General features: G+C 44.3%; 1 protein-coding gene across 9 annotated transcripts in view; it reads left to right on the plus strand.

The window, feature by feature from the left end:
- The window catches only part of UPF3A (UPF3A regulator of nonsense mediated mRNA decay), a 38,466-nt gene extending 15,130 nt beyond the window's left edge, over window positions 1-23,336 (plus strand). For 4 of the 9 annotated variants that reach the window (XM_028087316.2, XM_088021927.1, XM_028087317.2 and 1 more), the window contains 5 exons: window positions 1,324-1,472; window positions 3,101-3,398; window positions 5,459-5,607; window positions 16,708-16,926; window positions 17,146-23,336. In XM_028087316.2, coding sequence (XP_027943117.1) covers window positions 1,324-1,472; window positions 3,101-3,398; window positions 5,459-5,607; window positions 16,708-16,926; window positions 17,146-17,194 — 864 coding nt within the window. In that variant the 3' untranslated portion in view covers window positions 17,195-23,336. The other 5 variants (XM_088021928.1, XM_088021930.1, XM_088021932.1 and 2 more) reach the window with 5 other exon arrangements.
- Window positions 23,337-24,013: the final 677 nt, after the last annotated feature.

The following is a 24,013-nucleotide window of genomic DNA, read 5'->3' on the forward strand; positions in this document are numbered from 1 at the left end:
GCTCTCTGTCAAATAAATAAATAACACCTTAAAACATAAACGTCCATAGATACCTGAAAGGAATTGTTTAAATTCACAGACCCCACAGGCAGAATAAGAGTATGTAAGGTAACATAGTGCACACCTGTGATGAGAAGCAACTTTTCATACTCAATTTTGTATTTTATCTGTTTCATTCTTAAATTAACTCATATAGTTGAAATTTATCTGTGTATAATTTTGCTATAGTACAATTTAAAATTTTTTTAAATTGGCTCACTTTTATAAGTTAGAAAAAAATTCTCAGAAGTATACCTTCTACTTTTGTAAACTGACTTACCTGTGGCACTTGAATTTCAAAGAGTAAACTATACAGAGAAGGGGGGGCGGCGGATGTGAAGGCCCAGATTTGAAGACAGCAACCTGCTCAGGCTGATTGAAGAAAGAGTAAGACGTGTTTTCAAAGTTTATTCTAAAAGTCATCAATATAAAGCAACATTTTATTTTATTTATTTTAGTTTTTTTAAAAGATTTATTTATTTGACAGAGAGAGACACAGCGAGAGAGGGAACACAAGCAGGGGGAGTGGGAGAGGGAGTAGCAGGCTTCCCACGGAGCAGGGAGCCCAATGTGGGGCTCGATCCCAGGACCCTGGGACCATGACCAGAGCTGAAGGCAGACGCTTAACTGACTGAGCCACCCAGGCGTTCCATAAAGCAACATTTTAAACAATATATTTTTACATATTACAAAAGCAGTACTTATTCATCTTAGAGAAAACTAGAACTTGGTGACAAAAGGAAAGAAGATCATTTCAGTTCCACCACCTGAAAATCATCACTATTAACATTGTTGCCAGCCTTTTAGATGTTTTTCTGTGTGTGTAAACATGTAAATAGAGACCAGGTCATTTATTTGTCAATAAGAACATCTCATCAGGGGCGCCTGGGTGGCTGAGTCGTTAAGCGTCTGCCTTCGGCTCAGGTCATGATCCCAGGTCCTGGGATCGAGCCCCGCATCTGGCTCTCTGCTCAGTGGAGAGCCTGCTTCTCCCTCTGCCTGCTGCTCCCCCTGCTTTTGTTCCTTCTCTTGCTTTCTCTCTCTGAAAAAAAAAAAAAAATCTCATCAACTATCCTAAATCGTTGTTCATAACTATCGTCTTTCATTGACTGAGTGTTCCCCTCGGTATTTAATCAAAAACCTGGTTGCTGCACCTTTAGCTTACATTTTTTGCTATCCCAACATTTGTGCTCAATGTTGTTTTGTATTTTTAACTTACTATTGAACAACTTCATTTATAAAATTCTTCAAAAGTGATATTTTACTGATGTTACAATTTCCTAGCTTCTTAAGAAACCAGAAAAGGGGGAGGAACCAACTGAGAACCCAAAAGAAAGAGGAGAGGAAGTGGATATTGGAGATGGAAAACGGGAGCCCTATGCTGTCCTGAAGTCCACGCCCTTGGGGGGCTTGCTGGAGGAGCCCAGGGAAAAGTAAGCCCACGCTTTTGTTGCTTTGACCACATGAAGGATCACAGAAGGGTCTGTCAGTACTAGTGCTTGTATTTCATACTGCTGGTGGAATTCAGGGTTTTTACCACGATATGCTTGTCCACATCTTTATTTCTCCTTGGTCATGCTAGGAACTTAGCTCCTTTCATCTGAACCCTCAAGTCTGTCTTCCAACCAGAGACACGTGCTTCTGCTGGTCCCTTCACTGTGCTTGTCCTGGCCTCTTCCTTTGGATTCCTGTTACCGCCCTTTAGGTCTTCAGGATCTCCTTCGCAGTCTCTTGTCCAAGTGCTGGGCTTCCTTTGTTGGCGTTGTCCCTGTGGCCCTTCCGTGGAATTTGACCAGCAGCTGCGGATCCTGGTGTTCCACTAGCCCTGCCTGTTTCAGGCTAGGGGTCCTCGAGCATGTCCTTCTCTGCCTGCTTGTGACATGCTGCTTATGAAAGGAGCTCAAGCAGGGCTTCTGTGGGAATGGGACAGACACCATCTCTGCACAGGGGCCGGAGAAACCCGCCAGAACCTTGTCAGGTGGGAGCCCCTCCCTCCTGCCCCTGAGCTTCGTCAAGGTTTGGTCATCTCCATACAGTCAGTGGGGAGTATCTAGGCTTCTTGTTCCCCTGGCCCAGGGCTCCTGTCCATGCACTGCATCAGGACACCCCTGGAGCTTCCTGGAGCCCAGGGCTGCTCTGCTTCTGAGGTGTCTGGAAGTGAATTTACGTTTGCAGGCAAGATGGCAGGGTCATGGCATTAGGCTGCTGTTTGCCCAGAAACACAGCAATCTGAATGACTTCTTACTGTCTTTCTTCCACACAGAGTTGTGATTTAAAAAAAAAATGTTTCCCTCTTTTTTGGGGTTCTGGTTTATTGGTTTGTTTATAAAATTATACATGATTATGAAATCTATGATCTGTTAGCACTGTGGTTTCTGTTAGAGGTGTTTGTATTATTGCTTATGATACGGCAGTGCCTTTTGTCATGTTTCTGGCATGAATTCACACTTTGCTTATAGATCTTTTTCTCCCCACCAATCCTGCTGCTTCTGTTTTGTGGGGAAACCACAGACAGCATATGAGGACTTTTACATGTGGGTTGTGAAGGAAAAGACTTTAAGAACCAAAGGAGCTAAGCAGCCATGTATTTATTATGCATTTATCAGTTTAATATATGTATAAAAATTAGTAAATTTCAATTAATTTTAGCTACACTCGAAGCAGAAACCAAGCCATCAGTATCAGCTCTTTGTCATGATGGACATGGACCTGGGCCACTAGGAAAGTCACATGAGCACTTTGGTCTCCTGTACTTTTATCTGTAAAGGGGGGAGTTATATTTGCTTTGGGGGGTTACTGAGAATTAGAAAACTAAGTATATATGCTTATTATGTATGTCATTCAGGTTTAACAGTAGATGCTGCCGTTACTGTTGTCGATTCATCTTTTGGCAATTTTTTCTTGAATGCCTGTGCTGTACCCATTACGGGCACGCCTGCAGTGCGCTGATGAGCGGACTTAGGTATTCCCTGCCTCTTCTGGAACCTGTGGTCTGGACGAGAAGATAGGTACTCTACAAGCAGTATACCTAAGGTTACTGAGAATTTGTACTGAATCACAGGTTGCAGAATGACAGTGATAAAGAGCAAAGGGAGATGGAGAGAAGATTTCGAGAAAAAGAGCCTGAAACACAAAGATGCCACATGGATGACAGCAGAAAGCACAGAGCTCACTGTGAGTTTGACAAGTTTTCAAGGAGAAATGAAGAAGAGCTGAAATGGGGGAAAAGAGTCCCCTCAGACAGAGGGAAGAAGGGGAGCCAGGACAGTGGCATCCCTGTGGAGGCAGCAAAGTGGCCTGGGAGAGAGCACAGGAGTGAAGGCAGCCCAGCACCCAAAGCGGAGCGCCCAGGAAACAAGGTTCTTCTGTTCATTCATTCATTCATCAACCCTAAAAGTATAAACTACACGTCTGCAGGCTTACACCTGCTTTGCCAAACAAAAGTTACTTTGTTTAGCCAAAACAGAGAAATCTACATTAGGTGTCTTGATATTTCAGATCACACACTCTGACAGTGGGAATTCCACCCCCACTGGTCCTTCGCTCTTAGGGAGTGCACCACCCGAGAGCTTGCATTTTATGATATTCTGTGGAGCTTTTTCTTATATTACTAATAACATACTGATTATTAGGAGAGCGTCAAATGGCTCATAAATACTTGTCAGATCTGCACAGTCGACACAGGGTTGGAATTGCCCATTTAGACCAATAAATGGTTTTTTTTTTTTTCCCAAGAGTTTGATGTTAATATTTTTTCAGATCACTTTGTTGCAGAGAAGCAATATTAATGGGGTCCCCTCCCTTCCAGGGCCAGGCCCCATGGTGCCAGCCAGTTTCCCACCGCCCGGCTACCTGATGACCGAGGGGACCAAGGCTCCCTGGGCTGCGGTCCACACACACCTGCCACCCCATCCCTGACCTCAGCAGGCACACTGTCCTCTGTCTGCTTGATTTTGTCATTTCAGGGGTGCTTTAGAAGTGGAAGCACACAGTGTGTGACCCGAGATTGTCTCACTCAACAGAATTCCCTTCAGATCCACCCAAGGTGTTGCTGGTATCAGCGATGTGAATTTTTAAAATGTTTCCAGTAAAGGCAAAGCAGAGCTCCCGGCAAGAGGGGAGCCTTCTCATCTGTACCTTTGACTAACCACATCTGTATTATTCAGAGGTTTCTGTAGTTACCTTAACCTCAGGTACAGCAGGTATAGCCATGGGTCTTTTTGGTGGGGGTTGTTTCATGAACACTTGTGTTTCAGCTGGCTTTTGATGTAGCGACAGTGAGTGATCTGTATTTACACAGCTTTAGGTGTTGGGACTCCTCTCAATTAACTGATGCTCTGGGGGTAATATAGTGCCTTGTGCATAATGGCACCTTTTGTATGAGGCCTGGCTGGTTACAGTGTCCTTACACTGTGCACACCAGTGTTGCCCTGGTGAAAAGCAGGACTGTGCGTGTTGGCCTCAGGCAGGAAGTGGCATGGGAGTCCTGCACCTCTGTGTGCACAGGGATTCAGACCCACGGTGCCTGCCCAGCCCTTTCGCACTCTCTTCACTGGCCAGGCTTCCGCTAAGGAAAAGGGCATGCCAATAAATGCCCTGGTGGTGACTATGGGGCCTGGGAGTGGGTAAAGGTGAGTTGGTGAGCCCTGCAGAAACATACCATGCGGGATGTGCCAGGGCCCCCAGGTGGCCAAGGAAGGGGTGCAGGTGCAGGAGGCTTCCCTGAGCCAGGGGTTTGTTGGTCCCCCTCTCCTTCAGGGCAGAGCTGGCTGGCTTCCCACTGTTGCTCCTGATCCTTAACCTTCAGAATCCCTTGGTCCTTCACTGGCCTCACCATCCTAGTGTCCTGAAGCAGTTCAGTAGTATTTTACACACTTTATTCAAGCATTGTTGTGTTCTTCCACCTCTGAGAGTTTAATCAGATGAAGAGGACAGTTCAGGAATAACCCACATGGAAAGTGCTCATTACAGATCTTACTAACTATTTGGTTCATGACCCTAAAAAGCCACCTCTGAGGGGCTGTGCCTTGCTTTGTCTTAGGCTGCGTGTTTACCCTACCTGGTGAGTTGGAGGGGCTGAGATGTGTGTGTAAGTCTTCATCTCTCCACCTGGGAGGGGAATGCCATGGTTCTACTGGCTCTGGGGGTGTTCTGGGTTTGAGCGTAACATTTTCCCAGATACTAATTTTACCTTCTTTCAAGTTATTTTAAATGTTAACTGTCTTCCTTTTCATGGCTTTTTTTTTTTTGACCTCAAAATGCCTGGTTTCTGAGATAGTGCTGAAAAAAGGCAGATTTTTAGCTGTAAGACTGATTTGCTTTAGATAATGAGGATCATCAGACTCTGGAAGTAGAGACATTTTGCTCCCTCCTGTATTGCCAGCCTTTGGAAGGGTAACCCACCCCTCTGTCCCGGCAGGATCGGCCGGCCTTGCAGCTGTACCAGCCAGGAGCTCGCATCCGAGCACAAGAAACTGCTGGGGGGATCTCTATGGAGAGCCGTGATGGAAGCAGGGGTGAGGCTGAAGATTCGGGACGGTCCAGTTCCCAGCAGAGTGAAGAGGCAGGGTGAGTCAGCGTGCACGTTTGACGGGAAGCTCCCATTCAGCATTTTGTGGGTTAGAGAGGGCGTTCCAGAAATGTATCAATTAGCCTAGAGTATAACCCGCAAGGTGCATTTACTCCTTTTAAAGAAATCAGAAACTAGAAATATACGTGTGGCATAGAAACATCTAGAAACCATTCTTAAGAAAGAAGCAACCTGTTAAAAAATTGAAAAGTTGTCATAGATTTTACTGTTTTTAGTATAAACTAGTATGTACTGTTTAGACAAAACAGAACAAGTAATCTTTTTTGAAAAGTAGAAAGATATGATTAAAACAGGGAAAAAAATTAGTATTATACCAGTGTGGACTGTGAAGCACTTTGAAACGTTGTAGGAATAACCTGTACTTTGCATTCTACACATCTGTAAGTGATCTGTCAGGATCCGGATCACGCGTGTGTATGAGATGTAGTTTAAAAAAGGGAAGGGAGCAGCTCTTATGCCATTGCAAGCTGGTGATCCAGACACCTATGCTGTCGTGAGCATTCTGACATCTCTGTGCTGTAGCTCCCAGGACAGGAGCCTTACCACTATGTGAAGTTCTATGGCTTTAAGTATTGACCCTTCAGCAATTTGGCCACTGACTTTTTTCACAGTCTTTTGATGGATGTGCTGCTCATGGTGTATAACCACTGTTATGTAAGGGCTGCTGAGATAACATAAGGGCATTATTTGGGGACAGGGATAACAGGTACAGCATCTGGGGTTTTCCTTTTTGCATTCTGAGGCAGTTTTATTTTTAAAGGACTTAATGGAGCTTTCTGTAATTATGCGTTCACAGTATTTTTTAATGTTAGTGAAATTTTTAAACAGTGTATTTTTGGCACTATGCTTTGGACCACATACTAAATAATTTTAGTTGCTGTGGATTTGGAAGTCCAGGTTATGGTACTTTTCCTGTATCAAATTTTACATAATAAAATACTGTTTTTCAAAATGTAGCTTTAATTACCTGAGTATTTTGTTGATTATTCCTTACTAAATATGAAATGTTTATCAAAAAAACTGAGAATTTGGGGCACCTGGGTGGCTCAGTCAGTTAAGTGTCTGTCTACTCAGGTCATGATCTTGGGGTCCTGGGATCGAGCCCCACATTGGGCTCCCTGGTCAGCGGGGAGGCTGTTTCTCTGTCCTCCTACCCTGCTTGTGCGCTCTCTCCCTATCTCTGTCTCTCTCGGGAGGGGGCAAGATGGCAGAGGAGTAGGGGACTCTGATTCAACCAGGCCCCTGAATTTAGCTGGATATCTACCAGACCATTCTGAACACCCATGAAATCAGCCTGAGGTGTAGGAATATATATCTGAATCTCCACAAGCAGAAAGATAATATTATATATCCAGAATATATACCTGGATCTCCACAAGCACGGTTTCGATGGTGCATCTTGCCTGGATTGTGGTTGATATTTAGGACTCTGTACATTCCCTCAACCACCCCTCAACAGAATGACTAGGAGGAGGAACTCCCAACAAAGAAAAGAACCTATCTCTCTCTCTCTCTCTCTCTCTCTCTCTCTCAAATAAATAAAATCTTAGAAAAAACAAACCTGAGAATTACTCATTTATCATTAAAGATGTTTGACTATTGGACATATAGTCCATCCCATGGCACTGCTGTGCTCTTGCTCTTGACTCCGGAATTCCAAGAATTTGGCAGGGGAGGGGTGAGAAGGACTTGCTGTGATTTAGTGAGGTCCATGTGACCCAGCACAGCCAGCCCTGATGGAAAAGGGGTAGGTAGTAACTATTTTAGACTTTGCAGACTCTCTGGTCTCTGTTACAACTTATAAACTCTGCCATTGGGCAATACATAATGAATGGGCAGGGCCATGTTCCAATAAAATTTTATTTATAAAAACATGCAGCAGGCCATATTTGGCTGTGGACCGTAGTTTGCTGACTCCTACTTAGATCAGGCTGGATCTCACTGTGTTCTCACTGCTCATTTGGGCTTTGACTGAAGATGACTGAAGACTTGAACATAATACCTAAAACCATAAAATTCCTAGAAGGAAACAGAGGATTCGATCTTTGTCACCAGTCTTGGCGATAATTTTTAGTATATGACATGAAAAGCAAAGGAACAAAAGTAAAAATAAACAAATGGAACTACATTGGACTAAAAAGTTTCTCATGAAAGGAACCCATTTGAAAAATGAAAAGGCAGCCCCCATGGAGAGAAAATACCTTCATACCACATACCTAATAAGGGGTTAATAACCAAAATATGTGAGGAACTCTTACAACCCAACAGGGAAAAAAAAAAAATTACCCAATAAAAAGGGGCAAGAGACCCAAATAGACATTTTTCCAAAGAGAACATCACAGATGGCCAACAGGTACATGAAAAGGTGCTCAACACCACTACTTATCAGAGAAATACAAATCAAAACCCCAAGGAGATAACACCTCACACCTGTCAGAGTGGTTAAAATCAGAAAGACGAGAGCAAGTCTTGGCAAGGATGTGAAGGAAAGAGAACCCTTGTGCATCGCTGGTGGGAATGCCAAGTAGTAGAGCCACTATGGTATGCCAGTGTGGCGGTTCCTCAAGAAATTAAAAATAGAACTACCATATGACCCAGCATTGCCACTGTGGGCACAGATCCAAAGGGAGTGGAATCACATCTGTTCACATGTTTGTCACAGCATTATTCACAGTAGCCAAGGTATGGAAACAGCCTTAGTGTCCACAATGGAGGGGTGGATAAAGAAAATGGAATATTATGCAGCCTCATAAAAGGAAACCCTGCCATTTTCAACAATGTGGATAAACTTGGAGGACATTATGCAAAGTGAAGTAAGCCAGACAAAAAAGACGAATAGTGTATATGTACAGTGTGGAAAAAAAAAATCAAACTCCTAGAAACAGTAAAATGGTGGCTGCCAGGACTAGGGTGTGAGTGAAATAGGGAGAGGTTAGTGAAAGTCATGGGTTATTCAGTTACAAGATTAAGGTCAAGGATCTTAGGTACAAGGTAGTGACTGTAGGTGATAACACTGTATTGTATAATTGGAATTTCCTAAGAGAATTTTCTCACCCCCCAAAAAAGTAAATGTGTGAGGTGATGCTGTAACAGTGTGAATCCTTTCATAATGTATACATTTTATAAATCAGTATGTTGTACACTTTAAATGTTACAGATTTGTCAGTTATACCTCAGTAAAGCTAGAAAATAAGTACAAAGTAGTAACACTCTTTGAAAGGTTCCTGAGATCTGCCCCCAGGGCTTCTCAGAAGTCACTTTGAGATTACTGATTTAAAATAATAATACATTGTATAATGGGTTACCTTGATATAAAACACTTCCATACACACTTCCTAGTTTTGACTTAGACTCATTTTTAAGATTGGTTGGGCAGGACATACATGATTTCCCTTTCATAAAACTAGGAAACAGGTTTAGAGATGTCTAGCACCTGTTGCTGGCAAAGTCAAGCTGCTTTCATATTTGTAAAGTTTTTATTACTAATTAGCCAGAAAAAAAGGTTTCTGAGATAATCACATGTCTAAGAAATGGTAGAAATGTTAGGAAAGAATATTCTTCACATGGACATACCCCTTGGGAGTTGCAGTCCACATCACAGGGAGGGACTGCAGTGCTCAGTGTGACCGAGGGTTTGGCGTGGGGCTGGCCACCTGTTGGTTTGCCTTCTATATTTGCTTTGCAAAACTTTCTTTTTTGTTAAAGATTTTATTTATTTGACAGAGAGAGACAGCAAGAGAGGGAACACAAGCAGGGGGAGTGGGAGAGGGAGAAGCAGGCCTCCCGCCGAGCAGGGAGCCCGACGCGGGGCTCCATCCCAGGACCCTGGGATCATGACCTGAGCCAGAGGCAGACGCTTAACGACTGAGCCACCCAGGCGCCCCCCCCTTTTTTTTCTATTGTTTCTCATTTTAGATCCCAATCTGGTTTTATTCAGCTCTCTAATAATTTTAATAATTATATTTAAAAAACGTGAACATAGCAAAGCAGAACATTAACTATCAGTATTCTAATGGATCTCAGTCTTGCCAGTAAAATATAAACACCAGCTGACTGGAAGTAATTCCTCAAATCTGACATGAAATAGGCACTTTGAAGAATCTTATTTACATCTTTGGAAACAAGTTTTCACTTGCTTGATAATAGTGCTTACCGAGTGATCATCTCCCACTTCATGAGTCAAATGACAGTGAGACCCTTGGGGGAAGGTGAGGCAGTTCATGGGGCAGCAGGTTCTCTGACCAGATCTCCACAAGGACAGCAGGGTGTGTGGCTGTGGCCTGGTGGCCCTTCTGGGCACAGTCCTTCTGCACATGTAGAGGACCCGGATAGTGAAGAGCGTGAGCTTCTTCACATCACACCATGAGAAATGATCTTTTATGTTCGCCTCTGTCATGGAATTCTCATTTGTATCTATCTTCTAAACGCTGATGAAAAGAGAAAGAATTATCTCCACTGTAAGTAGATTTGTTTTCTGTTCTCTTCCTATCTTTAAAATTAAGGACATGTCAGAGATTAAAGTGGAGAATTAAGTAGGTATTTGATCTATTTGATCTGTGTTAATAGCAAAAGAGAAATGAGAGAAAATAAGTTTATTTTCAGAACAGTATTCAAAGTCGAGGGTTTTTTAGCCTACTTAAATCCACCAGTTGATTGCTTCAACACAGTCCCAGCTATAGCAAGGACTAATGATAGTAATTGTTATGTGAAAATTCAGTTTTAAATCTTTATTTTTAAAATTTTGTCACTTCAGTGAAGTTTAGAAAAATGCTGTCTTCTCTGAGCTTCTGTTGGGCTGCATTTTGGTGGAAAGCTAATAGCTTCTTGTAAGTGCTCCTCCTTATCTTTGTATCAAAATTATGTTTATCGTGTAATGTTTTAAATTTCTCCCAAAATTCTTCACTGTTACACATCTAAATGAAAAAATAATTATATTAATAATTTGTATCACAAAGCAATAAAAGATGTCTGTCCCGTAGAGGAGTGGCATTTTTCAACAATAATAGCATTTTTAGTAAAACAATTTATTGTCATGGTAGAAATTACTGTCATGTCAGGGTGCCAAACTGAGAGCTTTGTGCCTACATATAATTACCTGGTTACACTTGCATAAAGTAGCCATTTCCTACATCACTGGGACCATACTTTTCTGAACCAAAAAGTAGAGCAACTGATTTGACACTCTGGGGTGTGAGGGGCAATGTAGGAGATGTCTGGGTATCAGACTGTGAGGGGCAACGTAGGAGATGTTTGGCTACCAAACTGCTGGCATTTCTTGGATGTCTTCACAGATGGTAGAAACCATGATACTCAGACTCAAGCCTTGCTATGGACTGAACTTTGTCCCCACAGAGTTCACATGTTGAAGCCCTAACCCTACCCCCCATCCCCCCCCCATGTGGCTGTATCTGGAATGAAGAAGTAATCAGTGTTAAATGGGGCCATAGGATGGGGCTCCGATCTGATAGGATTAGTGTTCTTGTAAGAGGAGATACCAGAAGGTGCCCATCTGCAAGCCAGGGAGGCCTTACCAGGAACCAAAACACCTGGCACCTTGATCTTGGACTTCCAACCTCTAGAACTGTGAGAAATAAGTTATCTGTGTCTGAAGGTGCCCATCTGTGGTATTTTGTTAATGGTGGTGGAGCTGACTGAGACAGGCCTGTCCCAGGAAACCTGAGGACTGAGAAGGTGCAGGAAGGAACCTAGTGGTGGCTCCCCTCTCCTGGAGCATCCCAACAAGATTTGGTCGTTCCTTTGTTAGAAAATTCCTCAGGCAAAATTGCCACATCAAAACATAAAATGGAAATATCCTCACAGCCAGCATTTGAACTCCTAACATGACATCCTACAGACAGACCCGCACAGGTAAAGACAGTAAGCACACCAGCTGTCCCTCCCTACACCCTGCTGTAACAGGAGAGATGGGAGATGGCTGGCTGGCAGAATAATGACGCTGAAATGTGCACAGTGTGTTACAAAGTTAGAAGTGCATGATGTGCTATAGTAGTTTAAACACACTGGATGTTTGTGCTAGAAAATGTCTGAAAAGATGTGTACCAATGTGGAAGTATAGGGTCGGTTAATCTACCACAAAGGAAGCAAGAATACTCAGTGGGGAAAAGATGATCTTCCCAATGAATGGTGCTGGGTTCTGGACAGCTGCAGGCAGAAAAATGAAACCGGACCACTTTCTTACACCACACAGAGAAATAAACTCCAAATGGATTAAAGACCTAACTGTGAGACCTGAAACCATAAAACTCCTAAAACATAGGCAGTAATCTCGTAGAAATCAGCTTTAGGAACGTATTTGTGGATGCATCTCCTCAGGCAAGGGAAACAGAAGCAAAAATAAACTCTTGGGACTACACTAAAATGAAAAGCTTCTGCACAGCAAAGGAAACCAACCAACAAGACAAAAAGGCAACCTACAGAACAGGAGAAGATACTTGGCAAATGACATATCTGATGAGGGGTTAATATCCAAAATATATAAAGAATTATATAAACAGTTCTGAAAAAAACCAAACAATTTCATTAATGGGCAGAAGACCTGAGGAGACATTTTCCCAAAGATACAGGTGGTCAAAAGATACTTGAAAAGGGGACACCTGGGTGGCTTAGTCGGTTAAGCGTCTGCCTTTGGCTTGGGTCGTGATCCCAGGGTCCTGGGATTGAGACCCACCTTGGCGGCGGTCCCTGCTCAGCGGGGAGCCCGCTTCTCCCTCTCCCTCTGCTGCTCCCCCTGCTGGTGCTCGCGCGCGCGCGCGCGCTCTCTCTCTCTCTCTCTCTCTCTCTCTCTCTCTCTCTCTCTGACAAATAAATCTTTAAAAGAAAATACATGAAGGGGCGCCTGGGTGGCTCAGTCGTTAAGTGCCTTTGGCTCGGGTCATGATCCCGGGGTCCTGGGATCAAGCCCCGCATTGGGCTCCCTGCTCCGTGGGAAGCCTGCTTCTCCCTCTCCCACTCCCCCTGCTTGTGTTCCCTCTCTCGCTGTGTCTCTGTCAAATAAATAAAATCTTTAAAATAAATAAAGCCAGCAGGCACCATCTCTTTAAAAAATATAAAAAATAGGGGCGCCTGGGTGGCTCAGTCGTTAAGCGTCTGCCTTTGGCTCAGGTCATGATCCCGGGGTCCTGGGATCGAGCCCCGCATTGGGCTCCCTGCTCCGCGGGAAGCCTGCTTCTCCCTCTCCCGCTCCCCCTGCTTGTGTTCCCTCTCTTGCTGTGTCTCTCTGTCAAATAAATAAAGAAAATCTTAAAATAAAAATAAAAGAAAATACATGAAAAGATGCACAACCTCACCAATCATCAGGGAAATTCAAATTAAGACCTCAATGAGAGATCACCTCATCCTGTTCAGAATGGCTAGAATCAAAAAGATGAGATAACAAGTGTTGGAGAGGATGTGGAGAAGAGGGAACCCTCGTGCACCATTGGTGGGAGTGTAAATTGGTGCAACCATTATGGAATATGGTACAGAAGTTCCTGAAAAAATAAAAAATGGAAATGCGATATGATTCAGTAATTCCACTGCTGGTTATTTTACCAAAGAAAACGAAAACACTAATTTGAAAAGATGTACCCCTCTGTTTATTGTAGCATTATTTACAATAGCCAGGATATGGAAGCAGCTCAACTGTCCATCCGTGAATGGATAAAGATGTGATATAGGGGTGCCTGGGTGGCTCAGTCGTTAAGCGTCTGCCTTCGGCTCAGGTCATGGTCCCAGGGTCCTGGGATCAAGCCCTGCATCGGGCTCCCAGCTCGGTGGGAAGCCTGCGTCTCCCTCTCCCACTCCCCCTGCTTGTGTTCCCTCTCTCGCTGTGTCTCTGTCAAATAAAATCTTAAAAAAAAAAAAAAAGATGTGATACACGCACACACGCACATGATGGAATATTACTCAGGCACCAAAAAGGAATGAGAGCTTGCCATTTGCCACAGCATGGATGGACCTAGAAGGTATTATGCTAAGTGAAATAAGTCAGAGAAAAAGCAAATGATTTCACTTGTATGTACAGTCTAAAAAAAACAAACAGAAACAGACTCCTAAGTACAGAGAACAAACCAGTGGAGGTTAAGAAGTACAAATACAAAATACTCAAGCTTTTAGGAAAAATACAGGAAATATACCACAATTTAATAGTAATTGCAGGTAGGATTAAGATGATTTTTAGTTGTTTTCTAATTTTTAAATAATGATTATGTACAAAAATAGATTTTCATTGCTTCTCATTCCAAATGAATTCAAAACTTACTACCAAATATATACAAATACCTGAAATAATATATGTAAAATGAGGAATTTGAAAACTAATTCTTTCCCTCGGGGTCGTTGTTAAATTGCCAAGTTTCTCATTGAAGGACACTGGTGAAACCAGCATTTAGGGATTTCCATGCAATTTCTTTTTCTGTTTTTAGTGTTTGCTTAAGTTCAAGTAGAAACTATATTAGTACTGTTTTTTAACATTTTCTTTAATATATGTGTTAACACCATTTGCCTTGACATGCAGCATGATGGATTTCCTTTTGCTAGAATAGGTTTGCGTGTGATACTTGCTGACCTTCTGTTTTACAAATAACCACTTTATCATTTTCTCTGTTGTGCTTTTTCCTCTTGAGCAGTAACTTAACCAGTTTCTTAGGCTGTAGGTAAAACATATTTTATCATTGCCCAGATCCAGTGTTTGTCATCATATGAAGTTAAGGTTTTCTAAATCATGCCCTTTTTTTTTGAAATTCTGTGTAATATTTACCAGTAAAAAATACACCTATGTATTTTTTAAGGCCTTACCTTTTGGGATTTTTTTGCAGGTTTTCAACAGCTGTCCAATATCCTCCAAATCAAGAAAAGAGAAGATCTGAGGACTGTGTTGTCAGGCATGCCAACTAACATCAAATTTTCCTTGACAGAAATTCAGAGAATAATCCAATACTTCTTTCCCAAACACTTTCCACATCTGACCTAAATATCAGCGAGAGAGACAAGACAAACCAGGTTATGACAGGCCAACTCAATCCCACCCACTCTCAAAAGAAGTCACTTGATTTTAAAAGTTCCTGGGCTTCTTCACAAAGGGAATAAAGCCATATTCCCACTGAAAAGATGGTCACATTAAGGAATTCCAACTTTGCTTCGTTGGAATTGATAGACTCTCACCTTAATGACATTCTTCACGTTTAGTCCAACAGCAGCTCTTTGAAGGCAGTTTTATCACTCTGGGACGTGTATTCATTCATTCATCACATCTGCACTGAACGCCTGTGTGGGAAGGTGGCACTTTTGTAGGTGTCCAGCCTACAGCAGTGAGCGAAGTAGACTGCCCCTGACTTCTCAGGGCTCACACCCTTCCTTAAACACACAAGGCGCAGAAACCCCAAAAAGGTAGGGTCTTTCTCAAGTCTTCCAGGTCATAAATGGCAAAACCGGACCCCCTAGATCAATCAGGAACCCTTCACCTGAGATCCATGTTGAGTGGTCCTGTGACGCTGCTGCTGCTCTGGCCATCCACGGGCTCCCTAGCTTAGTCTCACCATGTTAGCAATAAGCAGGTCATACAGTTTTTTATTCTGTGGACTGGTCTATAGTCTCTGTTAAGCTTTTGTCAGATCCTCAAAGGAACAACTTTTTTAAAAATTTAAGTCTCCTCCATTAGGCTCTCCGTAATCCAGGACTAATCTGTTTTCACAGTCATCTTGCCATAAACATAACATGGAGAGATTCAGTATTCTAGGCAAAAACTGTCACCTAAAGTAACAGACACTTGATACGTATTCTGTCTCCTCTGCTAGGGAGCCCTGTGACCCCTGTCACCTGCTTTCCTGTGAACAGAATCCCTGGCAGCCTGCCCCCGTCTGATCAGTGCTGCCCCCAGGCACAGCCAGTCTGCTCCGGGCCTGTGCAGGGTTGGCTATCCCTGGTCAGTGCAGAGAGGCAACAGGGCAGACCCGCTGTGTCCTGTATGTGGCCAAGGAGGCCCAAGGGGAGTCGGACCCCAGGCTCCTGACTGCAGTGGTAGAACCGCGGGACCGGCTCACCCTTGAAGCCCACCCCCTGTGGACTCCTGTTGGGTGAAGGGGTATTCCTTGTTGTTGAAGCTGTTTAGTGACTGTGTCTGTTACTTGCTGTCAAATCTGATCCTGATGGACAGGTTTGGTTTTGTGTGAATGTGAGAAAGCTTTCACCTCAAGGAAACCCATTGCTTGCCCAGCAATAAGTGTGAAACCCCACCCCCAGCAGCTGCTGGGGGGCTTGTTAGAAATGCACATTCCCAAGCGCTGCCTAAGAACTTGTGGTAATTTAGGGCCCAGCTCTCATCTTCCAGGTGGTTCTGAGGCCTCAAGAGATCCTCTTCACCCCACCGTGTTTCCTGTAAGAACCAGAGGCCACGCAGTGCACAGCCATGACCTCCTTTTATAAATAGCTGCAAAGAAACAACCCGAAGGCTTGAGGTTGTAATGTAGAACCAACTGATAGGTTGTAATGTGGTAAAGCTATGGTTCCTCTTGAAACTTTGCTAGTTAAACAAGAAATATTTAGGGGTGCCTGAGTCATTGAGTCGGTTAAGTGTCTGACTCCTGATCTCAGTTCAAGTCATGATCTCAGGGTCCTGGGGATCGAGCCCCAATTCGGGCTCTGTTCTCAGCGCAGTCTGCTTATCCTTTTTCCTCTGCCTCTCCTTCCACTCATTCGTGTGTGCGTGCACTCGCTCTCAAATAAATAAAAATCTTGAAAAAAAAACCCACAAATATTTAGAAAAATATGAAGTCCTCCAAGTCTTCCTGGAACCTAAGCATTTCCATTTAATACACATTTCAGTAACCCTCTTTTGCTTCTTCTAAGAGGTGAATTACAGGTTCTACCTTCTAGGAATAAGGGACAGGGCCACATCTTCTCCCTTTCACACCACAAACACCCTCACCTGCCCAGGGCAGCCCTACACCCTATACCCCTACTTCATTTCCTTCAATGAAGATACACTTTTCTGGGTGTGTATGTCATGCCGGGGACAGATGCTGCATGCTCTGGTTACGAAGCACAAGAGTTTTGCTGATACTGAGCTCTCTGTTTGCCAGGGAAATCCACATAAGTGGACGAAGAGACAATTATAATAGTTCTGGCCTAAGGACCAAAATAAGGTGTGGACAGGAAATATGGATTGTTGTTTTTTTTTTAATCATCTTCTCCGCAAGTACACTGATCTATTTGGAAGGAATAAATTTTGGGATCCCTTGCCCCTGGCAACAGGAAGTCAGAGCTCAACCCCATGACCCTGGTTCAGGAATGATGCAGAGGTGAGGCACAATCTGGGGCCACCCAAGGCAGCAGCGTGAAGTGGTGGTGGTGGTGGTGATGATAACGGCACCCAGTGGGAGGGCAGTGGTGCTTCCCCAGGGGCCCAGTGTGGCTTCCTGCGTCCCACCCTGTCCGTTGGTTCTGAGCCTCATCTTGTTCATTCTCTGGGCTACTTGAAATCCTTCCAGTGATTTCCCTTTTCTGCTTAACTCAGCTAGGATTGATTTCTGTTGCTTAAAACCAAGAACTCCAAAGGAAAATGGATAAACGGAGGAAGTTACAGGTGACACTAACACAAGGAAATCTGGGGAAAGAAGTTAACACTGGCGTGAGGAGAAATACCGTTAATATCCAGGAATAAGAATCTGGCAGCCCAGCCCTGTGGTGGAAAATGGCTAATCACCTGTGGTCACCTGGAATCAACTATCCATTGTGGGTCAGGTTTGCGGAAATCATATTGCCACCACCATGGAACAGTGTAAAAGGCAAAAAGAGTGCAAGATTGTGGGTATAGGATGGCGATTTCTAACAGCACTGAATTGGACTGCAAAACAGCAAACAAGACATCTAAATGCTTAAAACATAAGACCTGGGAGTTGCTATGCAAGTGGTAAAATAAACTGTCATATAGTCACAGGGTTGAAATAGCCACAAAATGTGAAAGTTGGTTCAATAATGTGGAAAGAATGGCCTCTGTACCAGAATGGAGGTACTTAGGAGTTTTTGAAAGACTCGGAGCACACTGGGCTCACCAACACTCACACCCCACCGATGCTCCTGTGCCCTTCTTTCCTTCCTTCCTTCCCCAAGGAAGCAGATTTTCTTATGCTCCCCCCACCCCACCACTGCTTTCAGACGTGAATTAGCCAATAACAAAGTCGATGTAGGAAAGACAGCTTCCACACGAAAAGAACCCAGTCCTTTACTAATTCGTGTCGGCAAAAATGAGGGGAACAAATGGAGGAATGGATTCTGAGTGTAGGAGTCTACAGAATAAAATAATACTGAGTTGGGCTGAATTTATGGATACTGTGTTGGTTTAAACAAAGGACAGATTCCACTTGTTGGTGCAACTGGTTACTAGGAGCCTAAACTCAGTGGCCAAATGAGGTTGAGATGCCAAAAATTCCTATCGCGAAGTGGGCTCTGGAGTCGGCTGGAAAATGGCCCCAAGAGGTGGCCACATCCTAGTCTCTGGAACCTGTGAAGGTTACCCTATATGGGGAGGAAAATGGTTTTTGTAGACATTAAATTCAGGATCTGAGATGGGGAGACTCTCCTGGGCTGTGCAGGTGAGGGAGGCAGGGAAGGGTTTTACACCTAGGTAGTCAGAAGAGCAGGTGAGGTGCAGATACTGTGACAAGCCAAGGAAGCCTGCAGCCCCCACAAGCTGGAGGAGGCCAGGAACAGATTGTCCCTTGGAGTCTCCAGCAGGAGCAAGCCCTGCAGACACTGACTGTGGGCTCCGACCTCCAGAACTGTAACAATAGATTTCTGTGTTTTTAAGCCACTAAGCTTGTGGTCACTTGTCACAGCAGCCATAGGAACCTAGTACAGGCACCCTGGCTTAAATGGGAAAGGAAGAGCCAGTTTAGTGGCAAAGCCGGGAAGCTGACCAGAGCAGGCAGAAGGGCCAGTGAGGCCATCAGAATGGCCCTCCCCCAGATAACTCGGGGGGTGACTGATCACCAAGTGCCTGGGGCTGAAAAGGATAAACTGCCCACTAGATCTTTGCTTGGTTTGCATAGTTAAACCCTATGTCAGATCTAGTGAATACAGGCCCGACTTGAGCAACCCTCAACCCTCAGAGAGACATGGCCCTTCAACCAATTTCTAGACTAGAAGTTTCACAGACCAGAGATCCTCCGCTATCCAGAAGGGTAGCTACACTCGAAGAACCTTGTGAGAACTTAACGAGTTTGTTCTGTGAATTTTTCTATAGGCATTTACCGCAGATTGGCAAAGACCTACCAGCTTGACACTATTGGCAAGGCTGTGCCTTTGTTGGGGTACAGGACCCGCAGAACCCCAGCTCCCTGATGCCTTGTGAGCAACTATGGCATGAGGGACCAGCATGGGTGTCACCAGTGGGGGTTGTTTAGGGATGGCACTGCTGTGGACCTGAGTCATCCAAGAGGACCTGTGCTTTGGGACCCATCCAATCTTTCCTTGGTGCTCCTTTCTGTGTCCAACACACACATGCTGCCTCCACCACCACCTCTGTGCCCTTGTTTCCTACCGACGTGGCTGTCCCCTTAGCTACCAAGACACCCCTTCCTTGCATCCTCACTTGTTGGAGAGTATAGCATCTCAAGCCCCAGGCAGACTTTCTGACCCCACAAGGCTCCCAGGCTCCACCTGCACCTGAGGGTGTGAGCCAGCTGCTACGGACCAGTCTTCCGCGTGCCCTGAGTGCCGGGCCTCCCTGAGAAACTCACTCTTCATTTTAGAATCCACTCCCATCTGCCTTTGAACACCACAGAAGCAGGCTGCTTTATTCATTTCCTATTCCAGAGCCTAAAGCTGTTTCTGACACATAGCAGACACGTTTAAATGAGTGAACAAATCAATGCACCCTTCATGGGTTCCACTCTGGGACACTCCCCGGATAGAATAAGAAGAGTGTCTGACCACGTGGCCCCCAGACAGGAGGCCCCATGGCTGCACCACAGCTCTGCGGGGGCTGCTGCAAACCCCTGGGCCCCCTCACATTCACCAGCCGGGCCTCTAGTGCCAAGAGGGAGGAAGGAGCAGCTGCAGTTGCCTGAGACAACTTGACACTGCCGCATGCACCCCGAGTGTCGTCCCCCCACTCCCCTGCCCCACTGCTGCTTGTTCAGCAGGGAATCTGTGTGCTTGTTCCTCACCTCTCTTGGGAGGACTGTTTCTTGTTCCAGGCGCAGAGAAACCATCCATGACTTCCAGATAACCTGTCCAAAGAAGCAGACACACACATTCTGGCATCAGTGTTCCCCACCACGGGGGCCAGGCAGCGGGAATGTGCTACAGCAGCCTGAAATGACTAAAACATAAAAACAAAAGGTACCATAATCCTCTGTGGCTTAAAAACAACAGCATGTTCACAAGTGTTGAAGGTGGTGAGGATCCAGTTCACAACTCTCTCGACTTACGTAAATGTTTAAAATTTTCAGTAGTAAAGTGTTAAAAAGAAAATTCACCTTGGATGGGGATTTTTTTCCGGTTGGTTCGTATGTTGACGGGCGAAGTGAATGAATACTTTGTACTGATAGAATGAGATGATCTGGACAGTCCTATTCCAGTTTTCGTTTTTATTGGTCTCATTGCTGAGACCACGTTGATGTAATTAGGGACCAGAGGGGTCTTGTCATAGGAATGCCACCTAATTCTTTAAATTTCTTTCGCGTTATATGCCAAATGTTCAAGTTATCTGTAATCAGAAATTACTTGTAAGGATTTTACCATCTTATAACTTTCAATCTTACTGAAAAAACAAAGACCCAACTTTTAAAAGGGTTTGTTATTCAGTTGGAGTCATTCATCTTGTTTCTGGGAAGCAGACCTAAAAGGCCCTCAACTCATTGCCAAGAAGAGGTAAGCCATAAAATTTTAATCTTTTACTATTACTTTTCCTGCCAGTCGTCAAAATTCTCATTAGCATGATTCAGTCAGAGCATAAGGTAACAATGGCATTCAATATTTATGAAGTATGTTCAGTGTGCCAGGAATTTGACTAGTGCTCTGAGCACTTTATGCTGTCTTATTCCATAATAACCTTATGAGGTAGGTCCTACAAGTCCGCCCCATTTTGCACATGAGGATAATAGCTTGCTCAAGTTCACCTTCAGGCATGCACACACATGCACACACTAAGCAAGGGAGGCAGGTGCTAATGTAGGTTTGTCTGACTTCACAGCCCAGGCTCTCAACCCCTGTGCTCATGATCCCCAGCAAGCGAGTAAGTGCGTGCTCATCAAGGATGAAAGCTATACAGTCCAAGAAGGTAGGTCCTTAGCTTTGCCAGTGCCTTACTGCACTTTTGGTGATGGCCAAGTGGTGGAAGTCCTTGCATGGAGAGGGAGCCTGGCTTCTAGCCTCATACAGAATGTAGGGTAGGAGAGAGGTCATGGGCTCCTCCTGCAGTTCTGTAACTGCAAACAGTACCCAAGGCCCAGCTGGTTTCTGTGCTCGCTGCTCCTGCTTTTTTTCACCAGGAAGAGCAGGTGACCTTGCTTGGGCACCCTGTTTCAAGCAGGAGCAAACAAGGCTGTTTGGAAGAGGTTGGCTTGGCATGGTCACAGTACATGCATAAAGGAACTCAGCTGGCCTGCATCAGGTTCCTGGTAGCCTTTCACTTGCATGTGTGTAGAAAGGCCATTCACTCATGTATTCAGCTAGTATGTATTGAGTGCCTGTAATGTGGTGCCTTTCAATTCCCACCTGCCTCACCCTGCTGGCTGTGAACCTCCGATGGTCAGCAGAGCCAGCTGTGTCTGGCAGAAGAGAAGAGCCCCCTTCCCAGCAGCAAGGCCTTCTGGGGGCCTGGGCTCCCTCCCCCTCCTTTTTCTTCCTATAAGGGGGCTCATGAATGGTCCTCAGGCCACGGTTCATCATCCTATTCTTTCTTGCTAAGGTGGCAAGTCTCCATCTCATCCACTAGATGAGACATTGTGCTATTTGTTTTCTATGTCCTATAGCTTATAGAGCACGTGGAATGTCTATATTTTTTCCTCATTCCTGTATTTGTCTCTTGCTTATAGTTGATTTTTTTAAGTGAAATGTTTGAATTCCTTCTTAATTTCCTTTTGCATGTAATCTATGGCAGTTTTCTTTGTGGTTACCATGGGAATCAACATCGTAAAGTTAGAACACTCTAATTTGAATTTGTAGCAGTGCAACTTCTGTAACAGAAAAACTGCTCCTTTACAACTCCGTCCCCTCCCCCTTTAGGTTGTTGATGCCACAAAATTACATCTTTATACCTTGTGTGTCCCAAAACATACTTTTTAAAAATGCATTAGTCTCCTAAGTAATGTAGAAAACAAGATTTGGAGTTACAAAGCCAAGTTACAGTAATACTGGTTTTACAGTAATATTTTTTTCTTTATATGTCATAGTCTCTTAAATCACTTAGCTAAGAAAAAAGTAGTTACAAACCATTGTTACAATAATACTAGCTTTTATAATTGCCCATATACTTACCTTTTGAAGATACTCATTTCTCCATACGGCATTGAGGTAGTGTCTAGTGTCCGTTCATTTTTCCCTGCAGGACTCCGTTGAGCACTTACTGTGGGGCACATCTAGTGGTCACGAACTCACTCAGCTTCTGTTTATTCTGGGAACGTCTTGATTTCTCTCTCACTTTTGAAGGACAGTTTTGCCAGATACAGGATTCTCGGTTAATGGTTTGTTTTTTTTCTTTTAGCACTCTTAATGCATTGACCCAGTATCTTCTGCCTACAAATTTTGATAAGAAATCTGTACATATTCTCATGGAGGATACCTTTTATGTGATGATTTTCTTCTCTGTTGCTGCTTTCAAGATTCATTCTTTGTCTTTGTCTTTTAAATGTTTGATTATAATGGGTCTCAGGGTGGGTCTCTTGAGTTCATACTACTTGGAGTTTGTTGAACTTCTTGGATGTTTATACTCATGTCTTTCCTCGAGTTTGGAAAGTTTTCAGCCTTTTATTTCTTCAGGTATTCGCTCTGCCCCTTTTTCTCTTTCTTCGGGCTCCTTCCGGGATGCCTACAATGTATATGTTGGTCTACTTGATTGTGTCTCACAGGTCTCTTTAGGTTCTGCTCGCTTTTCTTCAATCTTTTTTCTTTCTGTTCCTCAACCTGGATAATTGCCACTGTCCTATCTTCAAGTTCAGGAAATCTTCTGTCTGCTCAAATCTGCCTTTGAATCCCCCTAGTGAATTTTTCATTTCAGTTGTGGTATTTTCAGCTCTAGAATTTCTTTTTAGGTTTTCAGTCATCTTGTTGGTATTTCCATTTTGTCCATACGCCCTTTTCTTGACTTTCTCCACCTTTAGGACCATTGTTCTAGAATGTTTGTCTAATAGATCTGCCATTAAATCTTTCTCACAGACAGACTCTGCTGAAATTTTTTCCTCTGAATGGGTCATACTTTCCTGTTTGTGTATCTTGTGATATTTTGTGAAACACTGGACATTTGAATCTAAAATGTGCAACTGTGGAAATCGGATTCTCCCTCTTCCCCAGGGTTTGCTATTTTTTGTTGTTTTTATTATTGTAGGTTCTGTGTAGAGATCATCCTGAGGTATAAACAGTGTCTTCTTATGTCTCTTCTAGAGCCTTTCCTTGGGCATTCATGGCCACTTTCTCATTTTCCTTGTACATGCAGCTGTTTTTTTAATGTCCTCTTTAATGTCTGGCTCCCAAAAGGGGAAAAGCAAAAGTGAGGTTGGGGTAGGGGTGGGTAGGGGGTGGGGGTGGTGGTGAGTCCTGGCCCTTTAAATCTCTTGAAAGTCACTTCAGCTGGAGGGTGAAGCGATGGCAGCAGCGGAGGAGATGCAACCAGATGACTGCCTGCCTCTTTGCCTGCACCTCTGTGATCAAAACTAGCAATCAGCAAAGCACAGATACCCAATACTGGGAAGACAGGGTCCTTTTTACCCATCCTAGCTCCTGTAAGTTGTGTGCAGGATGCTCCCATGGTGGGGGTGGGGATGGGTAGCTGCCACTGTGAAGAGCTAAAATGTACTGTCCGAGCTTTCCCCGGCAAGCTGCAAGCCTTCAGCAGACTTGAGTTCCAAATAGTTACATCAGACAGGTTCTGCCAGTGCAATTGTGGCCTCCCTGGGGGACAGATTCCTGGTGCTTCCTGCTCCACCATCTTTCCAGAATCCTCACTGCCTGACTGCCTTGGATTTACCAGTGGCTTTCAGCCGATCTCTTCCACTGTAATAGCTCTCACCCCACAGGTAGGGAACCCATGCGGGGGTACTGACAGTTCCGGAGAATAGCTACTGTAATTAGATACTTCCCGAGCTGGGGCAATAGCCACGGGATGGCTTGGGGGCCCACAGAACCAGCTGTGAGACAGACCTAACACGCCAGGCACCTGACCTGCGT

The sequence above is a fragment of the Eumetopias jubatus genome, unplaced genomic scaffold (genome assembly GCF_037043125.1).
Source record: "Eumetopias jubatus isolate StellerSeaLion01/CBP00866 unplaced genomic scaffold, mEumJub1_p1.0 scaffold_3, whole genome shotgun sequence".
Lineage (NCBI taxonomy): Eukaryota > Metazoa > Chordata > Mammalia > Carnivora > Otariidae > Eumetopias > Eumetopias jubatus.